The sequence below is a fragment of the Trichomycterus rosablanca genome, chromosome 5 (genome assembly GCF_030014385.1).
Source record: "Trichomycterus rosablanca isolate fTriRos1 chromosome 5, fTriRos1.hap1, whole genome shotgun sequence".
Classification (NCBI taxonomy): Eukaryota; Metazoa; Chordata; class Actinopteri; order Siluriformes; family Trichomycteridae; genus Trichomycterus; species Trichomycterus rosablanca.
Window position 1 is genome coordinate 50,268,061 of NC_085992.1, and position 24,131 is coordinate 50,292,191.

At 40.3% G+C, this 24,131-nt stretch overlaps 1 protein-coding gene across 1 annotated transcript in view; it reads right to left on the minus strand.

Moving 5' to 3' along the window:
* Positions 1-5,958: 5,958 nt before the first annotated feature.
* Positions 5,959-24,131, minus strand: part of si:dkey-28b4.8 (sarcoplasmic/endoplasmic reticulum calcium ATPase 2) — a 42,603-nt gene continuing 24,430 nt past the window's right edge. The window contains exons 13-23 of the mRNA XM_062996285.1: positions 22,841-22,972; positions 22,626-22,751; positions 19,659-19,880; positions 18,769-18,880; positions 16,788-17,029; positions 16,472-16,692; positions 15,885-16,087; positions 15,179-15,264; positions 14,067-14,200; positions 11,321-11,438; positions 5,959-6,677 (exon numbers count right to left, since the gene is read on the minus strand). Of these exons, the coding sequence (XP_062852355.1) occupies positions 6,369-6,677; positions 11,321-11,438; positions 14,067-14,200; positions 15,179-15,264; positions 15,885-16,087; positions 16,472-16,692; positions 16,788-17,029; positions 18,769-18,880; positions 19,659-19,880; positions 22,626-22,751; positions 22,841-22,972 (1,905 nt within the window). The 3' untranslated portion in view covers positions 5,959-6,368. The remainder of the gene's footprint in view (positions 6,678-11,320; positions 11,439-14,066; positions 14,201-15,178; positions 15,265-15,884; positions 16,088-16,471; positions 16,693-16,787; positions 17,030-18,768; positions 18,881-19,658; positions 19,881-22,625; positions 22,752-22,840; positions 22,973-24,131) is intronic.

A 24,131-nucleotide genomic window follows, 5' to 3' on the forward strand; every position in this document is an offset into this window, starting at 1 on the left:
CAACTTTAGAATAACTGGAGATGTAGTTGATAATTCCAAATGTGCAAAACAGTTTTTTAAAATGCGATGATTTAATTTGTTGGTCAGTAAACACTGTGGAAAAAACAAGTTCACACACTACAACACACACTACAACACACACTACAACACACTACAACACACACTACAACACACACTACAACACATTACAACACACACTACAACACACATTACAACACACACTACAACACACACTACAACACATTACAACACACACTACAACACACACTACAACACATTACAACACACACTACAACACACATTACAACACACACTACAACACACACTACTACACTACATCAAACTTTTACACGGTTTAGGGTGACTCTGTATTGAGGTTTATTTTTATCCTCTGATCATAATGCGTCTCTTTTCGTGATCTATGAGATACGTTCAGTGTTTGATCATGTTAAATGCCTGGCACTTTATTGGTTTAGATCCTTTCTGAGTGATCACTACCATGCTGTTATTCACACTTTGCATGCTATAAATATCTGGGAGTGCACATTGATAATAAACTGGAATGGGCTAAGAACACTGATGCCCTCTACAGGAAGGGTCAAAGTCGTCTCTATTTTTTGAGGCGCCTGAGGTCCTTCAACATCTGCCGGACTATGCTCAAGATCTTTTATGAGTCTGTGGTAGCGAGTGCTATCCTCTATGCTGTTGCATGCTGGGGAAGCAGGCTGAGGGTGGCAGATGCCAACAGACTCAACAAATTGATCTGCAAGGCCGGTGATGTTGTGGGTGTGGAGCTGGACTCATGGACTCATAGTTCATGGACTATTATGAACAATGGCTCCCAACCACTTTATGACACAGTGATGGGACATAGGAGCACATTCAGTGCAAGACTCATCCTACCAAAATGCACCACAGAGTGCCACAGGAAGTCTTTTCTACCTGTGGCCATCAAACTCTACAATTCCTCCCTTAATGTGTGACACTATGGTTTTATGTGCAATATTCAGTAATTCTTAGTATTCATATGTGCAATATTCAGTCATTTTTAGTATTCATATGTGCAATATTCAGTATTCATTGTGCAACAATAATAACGTAAGCATTTTTAATTATTTAATTGTGTGTATATAACTTTTTAACTTTAACTTAATTTTTTTTCTTCTTCTTTTTTCTTTGTTTTAAGCTAGTAGAGTGTTTATTCTTTTTACATAAATGGGTGCTGCTGTAAAAAACTGCAATTTCCCTTTGGGATCAATAAAGTATTCTGATTCTGATTCTGATGAAATGTATAGTAAAACGTGCTTTACAATACAGTAAATACCAATTAAGCTACAGCACAAGAACTCCATGATTGTCTTCTACTAGCTCAATAATGTGACTTCAATATTACTGCAAGAAAACATCATTACCAGTAATCTCACCAGTCTATACTTGCATTTTTATAAGGCTTTACGTGGAGAAGCACCTGATTATATTCGTGAATTGCTGGTTCTTCACAAAAAGAGCTTCTGGTTTGGTGCCCCATATATACCAAACGGAGGAGGAAAGGGGACTGTGCCTTTGCTGTCCAGGCTCCTAAATTATGGAATAGTCTCTCTGAGACTATGCATTAAAGAACAGCACATTGCATTTGCTGGGGAGAAGTCTACATTGCTTTACATTAGCAACCAAAAATTACGTTTACAATTCTTTTTTCTTTTTAACTTTATTGCCATTATCACACATTGACAGGCAATTAACATTATTGAACAAAATCACCTTGAGATCGGGCTTCACTTTACGTACATGGTACAGAAATAGAACACATACACATCCATCTATACCTTGTATCTATTCATACATACATAAATACATATGTAAACACAAGTATCCCCAAAAAAATTAATAAATAAATAAAAGATAAAAAGGAAGGAAACAGAGAAAGGGCCATCTAACTGAGGTAAATAATCACAGGTGTTCATCTTCTTATAAAAATCGGTAGTTTTAATTGTAGCTGTGCAGTCATGGGTTCCATCATATAAACACCCTTGACTTTTTGTAACCACTGACCAATGGTGGGGGGATCAGGCTTCATCCAGTTAATAGTAATTATTTATCTTGCAACCATCAACAAAACATGCATTATACAGTATAACACTGATCAGTGGGAAACATACAGTATAATCAGGTAATACTTCCAACAAGAACAGTAGTGGGTCCAGGGGAATCTGGAGTTCCAGGATCTCCTGTTATACATTGTTCCAGAATGTCCGAATTTTTGGACAATCCCAAAGATATGGGTATGGTCTCCGACCATACCACACTTTCTCCAGCATTTATTCGTAGCATTATTTTTAAAAACACAAGTAACCAACGGTGTCCTGAAATATCTCATTTTAACCTTCCAATCAAACTCTTTCCATAGCTGGCTCCCAATCCCCCTGTGACATCTGGAAAGTTTACAATTCTGTTTAGAATGGTCTAAGATAAACAGGTCTGGTGGAATCACTAGGGGCAGGTGCTCAAGCCAAAAAAAGGGCACCCATTGCCAAAATTATTAATAAATTTAAAAAAACAGTAGGATAATTAACTTATATATTTATTTTTGTTAACACAATCAATACATCTAATCAAATAACTTAAATGATCAAATTGCATAGATAAATGAAAAACAGGCAAAAACAAGGCCATATTGTGTGCACTTTTTAATAACCAAACAATATATTAAACAGTCATCAAAAAAGATTAAAACTTATCAAAACTGCTGCTCTGAATATCAAAATATTTATCTGCTCTGAATAAATGAAATAAAAATAAAGCATTCAATATACTCTATATAATACAACTATGTACTAAGAAGGCGAGGCTCTCTACTGAGGTGAAGGGAGCAGGATCGTTCAAGTAGCATGTATATCAAGTAGTAGATGCTTCACAGGAGCATCCTCCTTGGTGTCATCTCTTGAAAGATTTTTATGACCTCACTGTGGTTTATTTGTACAGTATGTCTTGCTCAATGGCAAGCAGGATTAGGTCAGAGAGTCTGTCCTCCCCACAGAGACTCCTGAGCCTGTTCTTTATGATCTTCAGTTTTGAAAATGATCTTTCCACTGAAGCTGTTGATGTTAACAATGGGCCTATTATTATGCCAATAAAATCAAATAAACAGCTAAATAACATTTTCCTATTTGTTCATCATTTTTGTATGCTGTTCTATATCATAGAGCATTATGTTTAGCCTTCTACATATATTAGTTTGTAATGTTAATTACCTAGCAAAATTATTCCTCATTTGTAAACCTCAACTGTTGAGGTATAAATGCTTGCATGAAAATAACTCCTTGACTAAAGGGCAATTTTCCTACACAGCGTTTTGGCCAGGATGCTGTAATTATAAAATATTGTATGTTTGTATCTATTTTCAACACTTTACTGTGAGAGCTACTTGACATTCTCCTGCAAAATGTTTGCGCTCATGCTTTTTTTTCTTTAGGTTTTCACATCAAAATAAGTCAGATTTTAAATGAAACAAAACTAGTGAACTTGTCTAATTTGTAAAACAGTAAAACTGTCTTTAAATTCTCTCTGTCTGTCTGTCTGTCTGTCTGTCTGTCTGTCTGTCTGTCTGTCTGTCTGTCTGTCTGTCTGTCTGTCTGTCTGTCTGTCTGTCTGTCTGTCTGTCTGTCTGTCTGTCTGTCTGTCTGTCTGTCTGTCTGTCTGTCTGTCTGTCTGTCTGTCTGTCTGTCTGTCTGCTGCAGTTTGTCCCCCTCCCCCTTCATTAAACATGACAAACGTCATTAAACAGCTGGACAAGGCTTTAAAATCACGTATTTCATGACTCATGAGTACAGAACGTGTAGGCTATGCGTTATGCATGGATGCTCTTTGTAAACACTGTCGTTACCTGTCTGTCTGATGCTGCGGGTCAGAGGAGAAGTGTGTAGCAGCGGTTTGGCCTGGCGCTCAGCACTGCATAAGTGCTAACCGGAGGAGGAGGAGGGAGGGGCAAAGCGGGAGCTTGTGAGCAGATCGGGGCAGAATTCTCACAAGAACTGAAATAAATGCCCCTCAGATATCAAAACACTTTTGAGGGGAATTAATGACATAGAGGGTAATTTTTATTTTTAAATATTGATGAATGTAGAAAAAAATTGGGCTCCAGCAGAAAGGGCACTTTTCTCACCCAGGGCAAAAGGGCAGGTGCTTGAGCACCACTAGGGGTCTATCTGTGCACGTGCCTGCCATGTAGTGTAAACCAAGTCAAGTCAAGTCAACTTTATTTATATAGCGCTTTTTACAATAGACATTGTCTCAAAGCAACTTTACAAAATCCAGGACCAACAGATACAAAAACCATGCAGCATGTGGATTTTCTCTTAATGGTAGTAAAAACAAACACCAAAAATGTTTATATAAAGTTGCATTTATTAACTATTTGACTTATAATTAAAACTTTTTACAAATACATCTTATACCTTTGATGGGAAAAGATTGTCAGTGGTTTTCCCTTGTATTAGATAAATGGGCCACTTTTCTGAAGTGAATTCTGCAGGTTTCTCAGCTTTTTGGCTGCATCCAACACCTAGTAGCTTGAATTATTTTAGTTAGTACTGAATGTTCCTAGTATTAAATTAACTTTCTCTATGTATTGTGGTGCAATGGGTAGAGTTACAGCTTCCCATTGTTGTACATTAATGATTTAATTAATTAACTAAAAAATAAATAAAAACACACGTGTTCTTCAGTTAAGCTGATTTTTTTTGTGTTCTTTTTTAATTTTATTGACATTGTCCCATGTTATTGGTGTGGTAGCTTAGCAGTTAAGGTACTGGACTAGTAATCATACGGTTGCCAGTTCAAGCCCAACCATCACCAAGTTGGTTCCTTGGTTGGTCCCACGGTTGGGTCATTGAGCAAAGTCCTTAATCCTTAATCCTCAATTGCTCAAATTGTATTCAGTGATTATTGTAAGTCGCTTTGGATAAAAACGTCTGCTAAATGCTGCAAACATAAATGAACATTCTTTATAGAAATGAAGCAGAGATCCATAACAAATACTAAAAGTAAGTCTTTAGGTGGTTTTCTTGGCCAAAAGTGTCCCAAAATACATGTCTTCACCCCATGTATTTAAAGAGGTAACAAAAAGTAGGTGAGGCTCATAAAGGTAATCAAAACGTGTGCATGGCAAAAACAGGTGGGAGAACAAAACAGCTAACAGCATTAATATTTAGAACTAGACTTTTTAAATAAATTCTGTTTTTAATTCTTTAATTCACCAAAAATATCCACTTTAATTCACTTTAATTTCCAAAATGGGAAAAATAATAGATTTGTTATGGCATCAATAAATTCCCTGTTTGGATTCTTACATGGTATTATCTGACATCATCTTCCCAATGCTAAAGAAATGTAGAAACGTTGCCTAAAGGCGAGTTTTTGGTGTTTTTCTTGACTGTGTTGGAGAAAAATGAAACTATTATCTACATGTCTAGACACACCCAATATCAGTACACCTGAGGGGATGTAAATGAATCACACAGACACAGAGACAAATTATAAATCAAATGACTGATGACTGAAAGATAAAAATCAAGACAAATTAGCAGTTTTATATAAAGCAGAAGCGTTTTTATTAAGCTCTGGGAGCTGAAACTGAGGGTGGCTGAGAGAAATATACACCTACCTGACGTACCTAGTATTCCCTGACGGTTTAGTGTTTGGATGCTTCACAGCACAACAGAAAAGTGACCCTGTTTTTCATTTTAGTGTGGGACGTATCCTTAGAGTGATAAAAATGTAAGTAACATTTTAAGCCTCTGTAGGGCAAATGATGATTAAATTCTGTTACCTGGAACATGATGAGCAAAAAAAATAGGTTCTATAACCGGTTATTAAATGAATCAATCTGAATTCTTCTTTTAGCTTTAATTACTGACACGACTTTGGCTGCACAATTAAAAACAACAGCTTAAACAAGAGTTTTAAATGAGCAATTTTATTTAAATAATTTAGTTGATTCATACATTTAGAATGTAGTGATTTCAGCAAATGTCCAACAGCAGAGCAGAAGAATGTTTTTAAAATACAGACATTGTTAAACAAACAAAATAAAACTGTGCTAAACACGAGCATAAGCAAAAATTCACAAAAATCTGACTAAAATGAGACTGGACTGAGTGTTAATTGCCCTTGTTCTCCCCCTGTGTTCTTATTCTTCCCTTATCTCTGATTGTCCATGCGTAACTCGTTCTTTCATGCTTCCCTTTTACTTGGATATTCATTTTTTTTTGCCTTTGTGCTTCCCTTTAATCAAACTTTCCACCTGTACCAACAACAACTTAATTTTTCCTATAGAAATCATACAAACCTCTCACACACACACACACACACTATTCCCAGAAAATGTTGGTAATATCAGAGTCCAGGCTGTAGATCCAAATCAAAAGGGGAGCAGCAATGAACACAAAAGGCCATGAAACCCCCCTCAGACCACGCCGGATCCTCCCAATCAAGCCAGCAAACAACCCGCTGGACATCTGACCATGTCCCTCCTCGTCCTCCTGCTCCAGGTCACTGCCAGGCTCAATATAGTTCCTGGCCAGAAACTTCAGTGCTTCGTCCATCAGGATGACCGGCAGGGACATCTTCAACACGGTCACCCACTGCTGCCAGGACAGGGGCCGGATTTGAAAAATCACCTGCAATAGGAATAAAAATGAATCAACAGCGGCTGTTTCCCAAACGCACACTTAAAGAACAGTCTTAAAAAAGTCTTCAAAGAACAGCTTTTATAAAGTCTTAAAGGGACAGTCTTTATTAAAAGTCTTAAAAGAACAGTCTTTATAAAAGGTCTTACAGGAACAGTCTTTATAAAGTCTTTAAAGAACAGTCTTTATAAAGAGTCTTTAAAGAACAGTCTTTATAAAGAGTCTTTAAAGAACAGTCTTTATAAAGAGTCTTAAAAGAACAGTCTTTATATAAAGAACAGTCTGTACAAAAGAACAATCTTTACAAAAAGAACAGTCTTTATAAAAAGCACAGTCTATATAAAAAGAACAGTATATATAAATTAACAGTCTTTATAAAAAAAAATATAACAATATAACAAAAAAAAAAGTCTTTATAACAAGAACAGTCTATAAAAAAAGAACATTCTTTAAAAAAGGTCTTAAAGGAAAAATTAAATTAATAAAAATTAGTCTTTATTAAAAGTCTTCAAAGAACAGTGTTTATAAAAAGAACAGCCTTTATCAAAGGAACATTTATTAAAGGAACAGTCTTCATAAAAAGTCTTAAAAGAACAGTCTTTATAAAGAGTCTTAAAAGAACAGTCTATAAAAAGTTTTAAAAGAACAGTCTTGATAAAGTTTTAAAAGAACAGTCTTTATAAAAAGTCTTAAAAGAATAGGCTATAAAAAGTTGTAAAAGAAGTCTTTATAAAGAGTCTTAAAAAACAGTCTTTATATAAAGTCTATAAAAAGAGCAGTCTATAAAAATAAGTCTTCATGAAAAGAACAGTCTATATAGTCTTAAAAGAAGTCTTTATAAAAACAGTATTATAAAGTCTTTATAAAAAGAACAGTAATTATAAAAGGAACAGTATTTATAAAATGAACACTAATAAAAAGAACAATCTTGTAAATAGATTTTAAATAAATGAGGTATTTTAAAGTAGGAGAGTTTGATAATACTTTAAGCCTGAAACCCAAAATTTCCTCCAGAGGTTTTAGCAAATTTATCAGGACAACAAACAGAAACTCTGCCGTGTTACTACAGAAGATCTACAGGATGAACGGATACATTTTGGGACAAAAGTGTCAGTGGGAACCACAAGAGGATCACTTAACAACCCAGGATTTCATGGCTGGACTCCAGAAAGCACAGGAAGGGTGTATGGAACATCCCAGACGGAATTTGGATTGGCCTACAAAGCTCTGGGACACAATTATATGAAGTGATAAAGCTTAACTGGAACTGGCCGTAAGGAACAGTGGTTGTTCTGGCACAAGAAAGGAACGTTTTCTGACCAGGAGGACACTATACCCAAGGTCAAGCATGTAGGCGGGGTCGGTGGTGATGTGGGCATGTTATTTCTGCTGCAGGAACTGAAATCTTCAGCATGTGACTGGCGTCATAGATTCTTAGAAATTCAAGCTATTTTTGAGGAATGTTCTGCCTTCTGCGGTAAAATGAAACCTGGGTGACACAATGATCTCAAACACACTTTTTCAAACACACATCCAAGTCCTGGATTATCCTGGAGTGGATCTTCTCAGTAGCCAGATTTAAACCTGATCAAGATTCTTTGGTGGGGTTTAAAGTGAAACTCAAAGAGCTGGAAGCTTTTGCACAAGAAAAAATGGGCCAAAATTCTAGAAAAGGGGCACCAGAAGCTTGTTAGCACTTAATGAAATCACTTACTGGAAATTATCAAGGCAAAATGATGTTTCAAGTATTGAGGGTGTGTGGTGAATAATAGTGCACATGGATATTTATCATTTAAACTTAAATTATGTCAAATAACATTATCAAGACGGCTTGATAGTATTAATAAATATTCTTTCTGTGTTTACTGAGTCATTTGTTGTATATTTCATTCAGTTCTATACACATCACCATAATACAGCACCCTTAAACTCGACGTGTGTGCGACCGCCGCTTTGTTCAGCGCTCGGATTAAGCGGTAAAATGTCATCAAAGTGTGAATATGTGACGAATCTGCATCAGTGTGGAATAAGCGTCAGATCCAGTGTTACAGCTCCACGTGTATCTGTGTTTATCTGGATTCTCCTCCCTGTTTCACTTTTAAACTTGTGTTACAGCTCAAGCTTCTGAGAAATGGTGAGAATCAGAATCAGCTTCTCCCAGAGTCTAAAACGCTTCTGGTTGAAAATAAAGCTTAACGTGGTTTAATGTAGTAAAAGAAGGAGACAGGAGCACTAAACTTCTCTTCATTATTACTGCTCATAAGTTCCTCCACTAATCGTCACGTTAAGTTTTGTGCACCGTTGTCACACTTCACAGGAAATAACGGCACAGCAACACTAAAGCGGTTTTGTCACTTCTCATGTGAATGCGCCGGTGCTGAACGGAATACGGTATTCCGAGATCAAGCATCTCCACCATTAAGAAGCATAATGAAACAATAAAGAAGTAAAGCTAAAGTGCAGCTTTTACTGTATGTCAGTGTTTTTATATTATATTTGTGTTATTTAAGTGTCAAAAACAACCTCATTATTTTACGAGCCTAAAATATCCGAAGCTCCACAGGACCATGGGCGCATTAACAGGTTAAAATAGCTTGAAACTCAACGTCTTTAAAACTCGACGCCACTCCCTGAACCAACTGACGTTGAATTTCAAGGTACCCTTGTATCTTTTAAGGTGAAGGGGATTGAACATTAACATTACACTAAAAATAACACCACACCCTCTTTTTACATATTTACACCGTACAAATGGAGTTGGGAACCTATTTCTGAGTACAGGGGTACCTTTAGCACCCACACTCCACAATCCAGCGTTCATCTGTTTAAATCAAACATTTTTACAGAGTTTCTTTGTGCCACACCGACTTAAAAATCCACTTTCCACAGATGCGAGTGCAGACAGAATGGAGGGTATCGAGTCAGCGCTGGAAAACATGACTTTCATTTTCTCGTGCCTGAGGTGGTTCTTTTTATACACACCTGAGCTTCTGAAATGTGTTACGTCATCATATATGTTTTTTCTGGCAGATCAAGGTTACAGTTAAACACTTTTCCAGGGAAACACACACAGCCGTGAGTCAAACGAAGGATGATGACACACTTCACCACAACCACCTTTTCTTTCCTTATTCACACTTAATAAGCTTGACCTACATGCCATTATAATAGGTGAGTAAAGTTTATTGATGAACTCTTCCCGGACCCGTACGCTTGTATTTACTGATTCTGATTAGTCATGAGTTTATGAATTTGTGGTTTACAAATCGACAACCTGACATTTAACTTTTGTCTGTGACTAATGGAGATCCTGAAAGGATTGCACACTCGTCTTGCATCATAAGTGTGGCACACGCTAACCCGACACCTTAAGGGGGACGACTGGCGATACGCTCGTCTAGACTGACCTGGCCAAAACCACCTCCTTGTTTCTACACTCACTGTCCATTTTATCAGCTCCACTTACCATATAGAAGCACTTTGTAGTTCTACAATTACTGACTGTAGTCCATCTGTTTCTCTACATGCTTTGTTACCCCCCTTTCATGCTGTTCTTCAATGCTCAGGACCACCACAGAGCAGGTATTATTTAGGTGGTGGATGATTCTCAGCACTGCAGTGACACTGACATGGTGGTGGTGTGTTAGTGTGTGTTGTGCTGGTATGAGTGGATCAGACACAGCAGCGCTGCTGGAGTTTTTAAACACCGTGTCCACTCACTGTCCACTCTATTAGACACTCCTACCTAGTCGGCCCACCTTGTAGATGTAAAGTCAGAGACGATCGCTCATCTATTGCTGCTGTTTGAGTCGGTCATCTTCTAAACCTTCATCAGTGGTCACAGGACGCTGCCCACGGGGCGCTGTCGGCTGGATGTTTATGGTTGGTGGACTATTCTCAGTCCAGCAGTGACGGTGAGGTGTTTAAAAACTGCAGCAGCGCTGCTGTGTCTGATCCACTCATACCAGCACAACACACACTAACACACCACCACCATGTCAGTGTCACTGCAGTGCTGAGAATCATCCACCACCTAAATAATACCTGCTCTGTGGTGGTCCTGTGGGGGTCCTGACCATCAAACACTAAACCCTATTAGATTAATTTTGTTTCTAAATGTATTATTATGTTTATTATTATTATGTATTATAAGTTTAAATGAGGACAAAACTGAATTAGTTTTATTAAACCTGATTGTATGAACATGAACAGGGATTCTCTCAGTGCTGACTTTGCTCCGGGTGTAATCTTTACAGGACATTTAACCTGAACGGAATGTACCACACAGGTCTTCTATAATACATGAGTAGCTCTTTGTATTATAATATTTATACTAAACCAGTCATTATTCTACCTGGATTATTTGTAATAGGTTAAGTTACCTTGTTAGGCGCCTGTTTACAGACCTGATATATGCAAATTAGTGTTCCAAAATCCCACAGAAGCAGCTGTTGCATTTAAAAACTGCACAAATCTCAGCAGCTGGATCATCCTGATGTTTAACAATAAAAGAACACCATGCTGGCATGTGCATGTTCAGCTGTGCCAGGTTTCCAGTGGTTAGGAATGTTTGGTTCAGGCATGTTAAGCATTTGGAGAGTCTAATAAAGGCACACACACACACACACACTTACAGGCAGTGGATCCACATAGAGAATTAGGAAATGCAGGGCCATGGAGAGACAGATAGCGCCCACCAGCCAGGGGTTCGACCAGGGAGGCATCTTCAGAAGAGATTGGTTCTCAGACAGGCTAAAAAATAAAGCACACACACACACACACACACACACACACACAACATTTCAAATAAAAAAACTGACCCATACTAGTTTTAATGTATCATCAAAATGTATAAACAAGTACAATTTTCATTAATTCATCATTTTATTCATTTATTTTTACTAAACACTTCAAAATGGGATCAAAGTGGGTATAAAGGCCAAAGGGATCATTTCAGATTCCATCTTACATTTACTTTTCCCTGCCAGAAGGGGGCAGCATGTAAGCGTGGATTCATTCATTTAGAAATTCATGTACAGCAGTACCTTGTAACTCGACGTCCCTGAAACTCGAAATCTTTGAAACTCGACGCCCTCAGTGGAGAAATGTGTACCCTTAAACTTGATGTGTATGCAACTGTTGCTTTGTTTGGCGCTCGGCTTGAGCGCTAAAACGTCATCAAAGTGTGAATCTGAGCTGAATCTGCATCAGTGTGGAATAAGCGTCAGATCCAGGGTTACAGCTCCACATGTATCTGTGTTTATCTGGATTCTCCTCCCTGTTTCACTTTTAAACTTGTGTTACAGCTCCAGCTTCTGAGAAATGGTGAGAATCAGAATCAGCTTCTCCCAGAGTCTAAAACGCTTCTGGTTGAAAATAAAGCTTAACGTGGTTTAATGTAGTAAAAGAAGGAGACAGGAGCACTAAACTCCTCTTCATTATTACTGCTCATAAGTTCCTCCACTAATCACATTCCTCACTCGCCGTTTTACTACAATAAGTCACGGTAAGCTTTAATAGAAAATAACGGCACAGCAGCGCAAAAGCGGTTTTGTCACTTCTCATGTGAATGCGCTGGTACTGAACGGAACACGGTATTCCAAGATCAAGCATCTCCACCATTAAGAAGCATCAGGAAACAATAAAGAAGCAAAGCTAAAGTGCAGGTTTATTGTATTTCAGTGTGTTTATATTATATTTGTGTTATTTTCAGTGTACAAGTGTCAAAAACAACCTCATTATTTTATATGAGCCTAAAATATCTGCAGCTCCACGGGACCATGGACGCATTAACAGGTTTCCTTAAAACTCAACGCCTTTAAACTTGACACCATTCCCAGAACCAACTGATGTTAAGTAACGTGGTACCACTGTACTTATTTTTGGTAGCTGCGGGGTTACAAAGGGTCTGACATGTACCCAGCACACACACACAGAGTACACACACTGATTCATTCGGTCATTCATACATTGATATCTAGTGGCAGTATTCATTTCACCCATTGAAACATGGTAAACTAGCTGTAGTGCATCACCCACAACACAGGGTCTCACAAAGGTATTTTGGGGATGGGGTTAAATCCCCCATTATAACTCAATTACAGGCCAAATACAGAATATCGGATCTCGCTAAGGTATTTCTGTGTATGGGGTTTAATTCCCTATAAAGACACAAATACAGGAAACAGAACACTTGTTCATCGTTTATTTGATTTGGCTCCTTTCTTATCCCTTTATTCCGTTTTTTTTATTGAATCTGTGACATCTTTTGTCCTGTAAGACACTTTGAACTGCTGTTGTGTGAAATGCTTTTTGTATTGTTTCATCTCATTAAGAGTTTAGTCATATTTTTTTATCAGTGGGGGTTCGTTTAAATGGCAGTGCAGTGCACACACGTCATAAACAGTAAAATAAATACTACATTTCTACCAAACTCTATTTTTTTCATTCGCCACAGACATGGTAGTGTTTTTAAGCCGGATACCCTTCCAGGACTGAAATGTCATTGCAATCTTCTGACCCATAGGGGGCGCTCAATACATATTTATCCATGAGCCATTGCTGCTAGTTGTGGGTCAAAAAACATGCAATGACAGGCCAAGGAATGCACTCACTCACTCACTCACTCACTCACTCACTCACTCACTCACTCACTCACTCACTCACTCACTCACTCACTCACTCACTCACTCACTCACTCACTCACTCACTCACTCACTCACTCACTCACTCACTCACTCACTCACTCACTCACTCACTCACTGTCTCAACTGCTTATCCAGTTAGGGAGCCTATCCCAGCTTTTCGATGGGCGCCAGGCACACAGTAACACCCTGGACGGGGCGCCAGTCCATCGCAGGGCACACACACACACACACACACACCCCCATTCACCTATAGGACAATTCAGTGTCTCCAATTAACCTGACTGCATGTTTTTGGACTGGAAGGAAACCCACGCAGACATGGGGAGAACATGCAAACTCCGCACAGAACGGACCCGGACCATCCCGCCTGGGGATCGAACCAATTAATATGCATACTCGATGACTACTAACGACATGTAATTTTGATTTTAATTAGATTATTACACAACTGTATTAAGCAACTGTATCCTGACAAATTAGACATACACACTTCCCACTAAAATCGGAAGTGGCTGTGGAGCAGAAGCGACAGGCAAAACCAAACCGCTGAAAGTACGCCAGCTGTCCTCCCTTTAGCTATTGACAGACTCCCTTTCGATAATTAATTGGGATTTCTGTGGGCAGGTGTAAATATTTCAATTGGATAGTAATTCCTCAGTGTTAGACCGGGTTTACAATGACTTTTTTGGGATGGCAGGATTTATAAAGGATGTGCTGTGATTTGATCACCTACCTGTTGAGGGCGTTGCACATCTCTATAGTCACCAGCACTGACAGGGCCATGGTCATCGGATAGGGCGACTCAAATACAGAGCACTGAACTCCTGCGAAGTCATCACTTCCCTCACTGCACTGCAGAAAATGAGACTAAGAGGAACACAAAACGTAAATATAAAAGCAAATAATAAAAACACAGAGTTTCTTACATTTATTTTGACTTTTATTTGATGTCAGACAGGATGAGCCTGAGATATTTCATCTTTTATCTGCTCAACTTCATTTCATTTATTAAAAAACATCCATTCCTGCATTTCAGGCCTGCAACACATTCCAAAAAAGTTGGGACGGGGGCAAATTAGGGCTAGTAATGAGGTGAAAAAACTAAATAATGATGTGATTATAAACAGGTGATTGTAATCATGGTTTGGTACAAAAGCAGCAACCAGGAAAGGCTGAGAGTCTCTGATGAGTAAAGATGATCAGAGGATCCAGTTTGTCCACAAATGTGTGAGAAAATGATTGAAATGTTTAAAAACAATGAACCTCAAAGAAAGATTGGAAGGGATTTGTATGTTCTCCCTCTACAGTGCAGAATATCATTAAACCATTCAAGGAATCAGGAGGAACTTCAGTGTGTAAAGGTCGAGGGTGCGAGCTTAATCTGAACGCTCGTGATCTTCCATCCCTCAGACGGCGCCGCATCAAGAACCTCCACTCAACACTAGCTGATATAACCACATGGGTGAGGGATTAGTTTATCAAACCTTTATCAAGCTCTACAATACAGAGTTACTGCACAAATCATACTTAACACTTTACTGTGCAAAAAAGAAGCCTTATGTTAACCATGACTTCTCTGGGCTCGGAGGCATCTAGGATGGACCATCACACAGTGGAAACAGTAGGAAATTGGTAAATGCTTATGTTTATTATTAAATGAAATTAAGTTGAGCAGATAAAAGATGAAATATCTCAGGTTCATCCTGTCTGACATCAAATAAAAGTCAAAGTCAATGTAAGAAACTCTGCAGATTTTTAAATGAGCAGTTGGGGTTGTGCTATTAATGGTTTATTCAGTAATGAAGTGGTTGAGTAAGTGTCAGATGTAACATTTATTTGTCTAACCAGTTGATAATAGGAGAGTTTCGGTCCATCATGTGCTGCCATGAACCACCAGGCAGCGGCCCCCACCGTAGCCACGCCCACATAACCTGCAGAAAGAGAAATCAAGACTAAATAATTGTTTTACTATTTTAATAATTTTCTCCCAATTTTATCATAACCAATTGCTTTTCCACTGCCGGGGCATCTGAGGAGGGTATATTTGCCTGACACATGCTCCTTTGGGGTGTGTAAAGTCCACAGACCCCTTCATATTCACCTCTACGTTGGTGGTCAGTCTCCACGTTCCTTCATTGTTTGGTGCCTCAGGCTACTAACCAGGTTCCTCACACAGTGTCGAAGACCCCACACTCTTTTAAGTCCTGTCTTTTACCACACAGCAGACTTTAGTGGCCAATTGTGCCTGCTAGGGGGCGCCCAGCCGACCGGTAGCAGAGCTGAGATCCGAACTCGGAGAGCCCAGAATCCCTGTGCTGGTGCGCTAGCAGATTATCCCGCTACACCAAAGACTAAATCAATTAAACTGATCAGCAGAATTTACGTTACATGGCCAAACGTTTGACCATTCGATAAAATCAAGTACTTAAGCTCAGCCATTTTTTTGAAATGTAGAAATGCAGCTTATTAACATGGATGTAATGTTTGGGTTTCCACATACAAAAAAAAAAATCATACTTCAGTTAAATATTGTGTACCGTCGTTTACTCACAGCCGATGATGAGGTATCTGCAGAACAGCCAGCCGGAGATGAGGGGCTCTTTGGGAGATCGTGGGGGCCGTGACATAATGTCCAAGTCCGGGGGGTTGAAGCCCAGCGCAGTGGCTGGGAACCCGTCCGTCACCAGATTGACCCACAGCAGCTGGACGGGGATGAGAGCCTCGGGCATGCCCAGAGCAGCGGTCAGGAAAATACTACAGGAGCAACAGCAAGATAAATGATTCGTGGAGGATTATATTTTTGTACAAAGATATAAACGTTTTAATCAAACTTCAGGAGAAGTTTATTACACTTGTGTTACAGCTCGAGCTTCTGAAAAATGGTGAGAATCAGAATCAGCTTCTCCCGGAGTCCCAAATAAAGCTTAACGTGGTTTAATGTAGTAAAAGAAGGAGACAGAAGCACTAAACTTCTCTTCATTATTACTGCTCATAAGTTCCTCCACTAATCACATTCCTCACTCGCTGTTTTACTACAATAAGTCACGTTAAGTTTTGTTCATACGGCCTGAGACGCATCATATCAAACAGTTTGTCTCATTGGAGGAGTTTTGAAGGTCCTCCTCTGTTAGTACTCACCACACAACCTCTCCGATGTTGGAGGAAATGAGGTAGCGGATGAACTGCTTCATGTTGTTGTAGATGGCGCGTCCCTCCTCCACCGCGGCCACTATGGTGGAGAAGTTATCATCGGCCAGGATCATCTCGGAGGCGGATTTAGCCACGGCTGTCCCTGAACCCATGGCTATACCGATCTCGGCCTTCTTCAGAGCGGGCGCGTCATTAACTCCATCACCGGTCTGAGAGACGAGAGGGATTGGAGAGAAATAGTGTCAGGATATTAAAACAAGGTCAGGTGTTTCATCTGAACCACCCACTTACTCCAGACACCCACCATGGCTGTGATATCGCTGAGGCTTTGAAGATACTCCACGATGCGGCTCTTGTGAGTGGGTTCGACGCGGGCAAAGCAACGGGCGGTGCGGCAGGCTTGGCGCTGAAGGTGGGGCGGGAGCTCATCAAACTCTCGGCCGGTCAGGCCTCCGTTGAAAGATCCCCCCTCTGCCTCTTCTTCCTCTTGCTCGGTGATGATGCCGACCCGCCGGCAGATGGACAACGCTGTGCCCTTATTGTCTCCTGAACAAACACAGGGGTTTAAAAATACATACAGGGATTCAGGGAGTCCAGATCCTACCCAGAAACACGGGGAACAAAGCCATCTATGTACTGTATTATAATGATGCAAGATTCAAAACACGCTTTTCCCAGTCAGTGTGTTATAATACCACATAATTAAACCAAAAACAGGGTCCTGCTGTATCTAAAAAGAGAACCCTGGGAGCTCCACAGTATGACAAATGAATGCCCTTGTGTCTGGTCCCTTGACAAACAGGTTGCACCCTTTACAAAGGTGAAATGGGGCTCCTCACCACCTTAGGTTGAACCACTATGCTTTCTGTCATAAGTTATGTATGTGTACATAACCCAGCTATTCTATTTATCTATAAATTATAACAGGTATGTAACATATTACGTAATGTGAATGTTACAGGGTCACGTGGGGTCCGAATTACTGGGCAAAAGGTAAAAAACAACCCAAACAGGTTGCCAGTCCATCACAGCTCAGATTAACCTGACAGCACGTTGGAGGAAACCCACACAGACACGGGGAGAACATGCAAACTCTAGACAGAAAGGACCCAGACCGCTCCACCTGGGAATCAAACCCAGGACCTTCTTGCTGTCAGGCGACAGTGCTACCCACCGAGTCACAGTGCCGCCCAACTACAAAATAAATGGATCCAGGTAATAGTTCAGTGTTCAATGGTTATGGCACACCCATTGCTTACAAGTCTACACAATCAATGATATAAAATCAATTATATGCATTTAATTTTGTCAAAGCATTGTGGGGAAAGTTCTGCTCTGGCAGGAGCTCAAACCGACCAAAGCGAGGTCAATAAAAACAAGCTCTGACAAGTTCGGTGTGAGGGAACTCCAAAGGCGAATCCATATTAATGCCCATGGTTTTGGAATAGGACATCCAACAAGCTAATGCTCAGGTGTTCACATGCTTTTGGCTTTATCCTGTATATAAGATGGCATATTTTGCAAACTACCTGTGAATTTTACAGGGGAGCCCAATATGTTGATCACGATCTACCAGTCGATCATGATCGACATGAAATGTGGCCACTGTTTCTTTAATTTGCGGTTTGTTCCCAGAGCTACACCTCAGCCCACCTAAGGCACCGCTAATCTAGAACGTTTTCATACATCAGTAGCCAGTTTGCGCCATTTTTGCATTTTTTATTTTGTAACCTGCACTGTTTGTAAAGATGAGGGCGAAACCAACAACTCTTCGATTCGCGGGAGAACGCTGCAGAGATGCTGTTTCGTTCATATGTGGAAGAAGCTGGTAGAGAAATTTTAACCGGACAATCTGACATATGAAGTTTAAGGCCTCTGCTGGATAATTTTGGAACTTGCTGGCTGAGGAAAAATATCCAAACATGAGAAAATGTGCCACATATTTGACTGCCAGCATTTTTTGGATCAACCTACTTGTGTGAATCAGCTTTTTCCCCCACATGAGAGTCTGAATATGGGTCCATTCTTACTGATGAACACATGAAAGCTGCTTGAGAATCAGCATCAGCAGCTCCTGTCCAGATACATAAACCTGACCGACACCATTCAGTACAAATCATCAGAATAAGGTCAGTGTGATTTTTCACTCACTTGCCCTGTAAAGCTGAATATAGGAACTGAAGCGCATTAAAAAAAGACGAAGCCAACCTGATCACCTGGCGACTATAATAGTAGATCTTAAGCCATGATGTATGTTCTACATTATAATAATATAAAATTATTACCTGTAATCATGATCACGCGTATTCCAGCCTGCCTGCACATGCGCACCGCGCTCAGCACCTCTTTCCTGGGAGGGTCCAACATCCCCACACACCCCACAAATGTCAGCTCGGACTACAAAGAGAAGAAGACGACTGTTTATATTCCCGTCCTCTACTAGGACCGACGTATATACGCTATAAATGTTAAACTGAGGTATAAAAGAGCAAAACTGGCCCTGCTGTCGCTTCTCTCTCTCTACTTCAGGTAGGGGAAAACCAGCAAATGTGGATCAGTAAAGCTGCATTAGTTCATTAGCTATATGACAAGTTAAATAAAGTCAAATAAATAATAATAAATAATATTAAAACTAGCACCAGGTACTTTTACTTTACTTTATATCCCTAGCATCCTAGCACAGGCAAATGTACCTGCAGTGCTGCCTCTGAATCACACAGACACACACACACACACACACACATTAAGAAGTGGACGGGATATTCCGGCAGCTCACCAGCACTAGAATTCTGGACTCTCCGAGTTTGAATCTCAGCTACCGGTCAGCTGGGCGCCCCCTAGTGGGCACAATTGGCCACTAAAGTCTGCTGGGTGGGAATAGACGGGACTAAAAAGCGGGCGGGGTCTTCGAGGCTGTGTAAGGACCCTGGTTAGTAGCCCGCGGAGCCGACCTCACGCACCAATCCACCGTAGTACGGGCAAATAAGAAGGTCGGTGGAGCATGCACATGTTGAAGGGAGGGCGTGTCAGGCAAATCTACCCTCCTCACATAAATAAAATAGTATCCAGTGCACCTGTTTTTAAGTTAATTGGCACCAAACAGGTGGAACTGGTTCACAATCACTTACGCTTCCCAACTGGACAGGTTAAATCGAGCAGTGAATATTCTACTCACCTCGTATTCCGAGAAGCATGAGGAATTCTCCAGGTTGAGGGTCTTGATATCAGGAGGTGAATCTCTGGTGGCCATGGCCAGGCAGCGCAGGGTGTCACGCCCAGATCCCCACTCTCTTACTGTGCCCAAGAGCTGCTCCTTAAAGTCAGGGGTCAGGGGCACCCGTGCTCCACCCCCGACCCTGATCCAGCTGCAGCGCTCCAGCACGGTCTCTGGAGCCCCCTGTGCAAAAGAAGTAAATGTTAAAAAAGTTTTCCTATAAAAGTACAGAGGAACCTCCATTTAACTGACCTCCATTCAACGGATTTTGAATTTAACGGACAAAATCTGGAGAACCGAAAGTCCGGTCCATTTTTTTAGGCACATTTGTGTACCGCTCAAGTAATGTTCAAGGTGCAGGTATTTCATTTTTTCATCCATTAATGATCTCAGTTTGAGTGCATTTAATTACACTTGCTAATATAGAGGAAACTCGATTTCTTCTGTTTTATGCTTCATTTTTGCAAGTTCTAGAGCTCAGAGATGGGGACGAGTTGCACATAAGTCGCACACACAGCGACTTCAGACTCGACTCGTGACTCGCAAGAAATGACTTGTAGACAACAAAAATCAGCAGCCTGTGTTCACATTAGTTACGTGTGACAATTATATATATATATACAGTATATGATCCAACATCATTCTGATCGTGTCATTTTCTGCTCTCTAATAATAATAACGCTCCGGCCGTCTTAACCTGCAACGCACGCAATGTGTAAATGTTCCAGCCAGCTTCCGGCGTAGTGATGAAGCGTCGCTCCCTACTTAAAATGGTGGAATACCCTACGTAGTGCACTTCACAGGAACAGATAATGTGAATGGAACGCTCCTACAGAATCGGCGCTAATGATTGTAAGAACCGCTTTCTGAACCAATCAGAGCTTCTGATTGTAATTGTTAGTAAGAAATGCTGTTATTTGCATTTATTCAGTTTGCGTCACACAGATGACGTGGTAATGAAACGCTCGATCGGCTTTCTAACGACTTCCTGTTTTACTTCACGACCGGGAAAAGTTTGGAGGTTTTTAATTATAAGCACATTTACAAAATAACGGATTCTATTCCTAATGGGACGCACAGTTATAAATGTAATAGCGTCTGGAAGAACAGAAGCTAAGGTAAGCAGCGGTTATGATTGTTTTTGCTGTGTTTTGGGTTTTGGCTGCTGTGCCGTGATTTATCGAGCGCTTTTGTTTTGCAATAAAAACAAAACGTATCAGTTTAAGCTTTTAACCGGTACCTAGAAAAGTAAAGGCACAAAGTAAAAGGGCTAAATACAGTCGCTAATCTTCTTTCTCATCTCTGTGTAGGCGCCTCTAATCAGCCAGCAGGGGTCGTAACTGCACCATACTGACAGAGAGAGATCCACTTCCGACCTTAGTCCCGCCCATCTGAACAACAGGCCAATCGTTGTTCATATAGTCGCCCAACCTCGTTTGGTAAGGCAGAACTGAGGTTCGATACGATGTATTCGAGATCCAGCTGCGGTTGCAGCGTGTTTTTACCGCTGCGCCACCTGAGCGGCTCTGTTGTTGTTTTTCATCTGAACTTTTAATTATTTGTTTATTTCTACGCTACATTTCCGATATATGTTTTGTGTAGATTATACTGACTCGTGACTTGACTCGGACTCTAGCCTAAAGACTCGTGACTCGACTCGGACTCGTATTTTGTGACTTGTGAACATCTCTGCTAGAGCTTAGTTATGCACCAGCGGAGCTTCAGACTCGGAATAATAGACACTGAGTCCTCACTATACGATCACGGCAAAATAAAAACATCTCCATCACACAAAGTAAAAGAAATCTCTCCCCAGTAGTACAGTCACCAATTTTAATCTTTATTTACAGATTTTACATGACTTATTTACGTTGTTCATTTTACTGGTGATCATATGTGCATGTTTAGCACTTTTGTGGACCTTAGTGCTGCGTTTTTGTATATGTTCACACCCCCTGGAAAAAAACTAAACTCGCTGTTTCGGACAATCGCATTTTACGGACCAGTGTTCCCCTCTTTTAGTCCGTTAAATCGAGGTTCTGCTGTACATTGGCATTTTTTGATGTTTTATATAGTTGAAGGATGACTTTTAAACTGTTAAATGGTCAGATTTTGAGGGCGTCTCCTTTTCCCAGCCCATATCATGTCACCCCACAGATTTTCATTTGGATTACGGTCCTTTCTTCTTCTTGTAAAGCCTTTCTCTTGTTGATGCGGAGGTATGATTTGGGCAGCTGTTTCCTTTTCCCACCACTGTGACTAAAGCCCCAGATCCAGCTGAAGAAAAACAGCCACAAAGCATAATGCTGCCACCACCATGCTTCTTTTCCTATATTTTATGCATTTTTCTCCCATTTTCTCCCAATTCATCGTAGTCAATTTGTCTTCCGCTTTTATGGGATCCCTGATATTTTGCAGTCCGACCGGCATGCAACCCTTAACGGAACCCCTTTTCCACCCATGGACTCTGCACAGGCACCTATATCCATATTCCTTGAAGACCCCGCCCACATGATCCGATCATCCCTCCCCACTGCCAATTATGCCCGCTGGATGGCGCCCAGGCAATCGGTGGCAACGCCGAGTTTCAATCCGAGAAGTTCAGAATCTCGGCGCTGGTGTGCTAGTGGAATATCCATTCAACTTTGGACTCATCAGACATTTTCTCACATGATTTTGGACCCTAAAGTTTGTCGCTACACTATAGCGCCACCATCATGGCAATCGGGCTGAGCTTGAGTACCTGAGTAGCTACCAGTTGACCAAGTCTCATATCCGTATAACTTACGATTTGGTCTATGCATTTTGTTTAAATAATAATAATAATAATAAAATAATCCTAACAAAACAATAGGGTTCCAGAACCCCTAATAATAATAATAACATTTTAAGAGAATAGACAGACATGAACTGAGAGGGAAAACAGACCTTAACAAACATCCTGGCTCCTGAAGCTGAACGGCTCAGTTTGTTAGGAGAGCAGACCACAGACATGGACTTCCTGTCTCGAGAGAACTCCAGCGTCAGCTCCTTCTTCATCAACTGCTTTATCACCTAAAATTTAAGAGAGACAGACAGACTTAAAGCAGGACAGATCTGTAACACGGATGACTCTGACCGCACACACACTCGCCCCGTCTCACCGAACAGCAGGCGGTGGCTCTCTCCACAGGGGCGAGACTCCTCACATCTGTATCGAACACGTTCATCTTCTCCACTAAACAGCACAGAGCCGTTTCTGTCGCCTCTCCAACCTTCTCATACACACATTTACTCTGCGTCCACAAAACAGAGAGGATTTATTCATCAATCATCAGGATATAAGTGATTATTTACTTTCATTCATTCCTTAATCAATTCTTCCTTCATTAATAACTGCGCTGTAGAGACTGTGTGTGTACAACTCGTCTCCTTACACGTACAGGTTCCTTCTAATCTTCTTGTTGTTTGTGCTGTAATTTGAATGTGTGCTATTATATTATAGTGTTTACCTTCAGTGTTGTATTATGTTACTGAGGGTTTAACTTTTTTGAATCAATATAGTATCTATCTATCTGTCTGTTTATCTGTCTGTCTATCTATCTATCTTTCTATCTATTGATTTATCTATGTATCTGTCTATATATCTGTCTGTCTGTCTATCTATCTGTCTGTCTGTCTGTCTGTCTGTCTGTCTGTCTATCCGTCTGTCTGTCTATCTATCTATCTGTCTATCTATTGATTTATCTATGTATCTGTCTATATATCTGTCTGTCTGTCTATCTATCTGTCTGTCTGTCTGTCTGTCTGTCTGTCTATCTATCTATCTGTCTATCTATCTACCTATCTGTCTGTCTGTCTATCTATCTATCTATCTATCTAACTGTCTGTCTGTCTGTCTATCATCTATCTGTCTATCTAATCTATCTATCTATCTATCTATCTATCTATCTATCTATCTGTCTGTCTGTCTGTCTGTCTGTCTGTCTGTCTGTCTGTCTGTCTGTCTGTCTGTCTGTCTGTCTGTCTATCATCTATCTATCTGTCTGTCTGTATGTCTGTCTCTCTCTCTCTCTCTCTCTCTCTCTCTCTCTCTCTCTCTCTCTATCTATCTATCTATCTATTTTTCTATATATCTGTCTAGGGCAGTTGTAGCCTAAGGTACTGGACTAGTAAGCAGAAGGTTGCTGGTTCAAACCCCACCACTGACATTCCACTGTTGGGCCCTTGAGCAAGGCCCTTAACGCTTAATTGCTTAGACTGTATAATGTAAGTCGCTTTGGATAAATCTGTCTGTCTATCAATCTATCTCTATAGATGGTGAACTATATAAACACAATATAACAAATATTTTTGTTATAAAAGACTACAACATTTTCTAGAAAAACATGTTAGTTTATAAAGTTTTTCCCAATTAACTTCCAATTTAGTCATATCCAGTTCTTTTCAAATGTA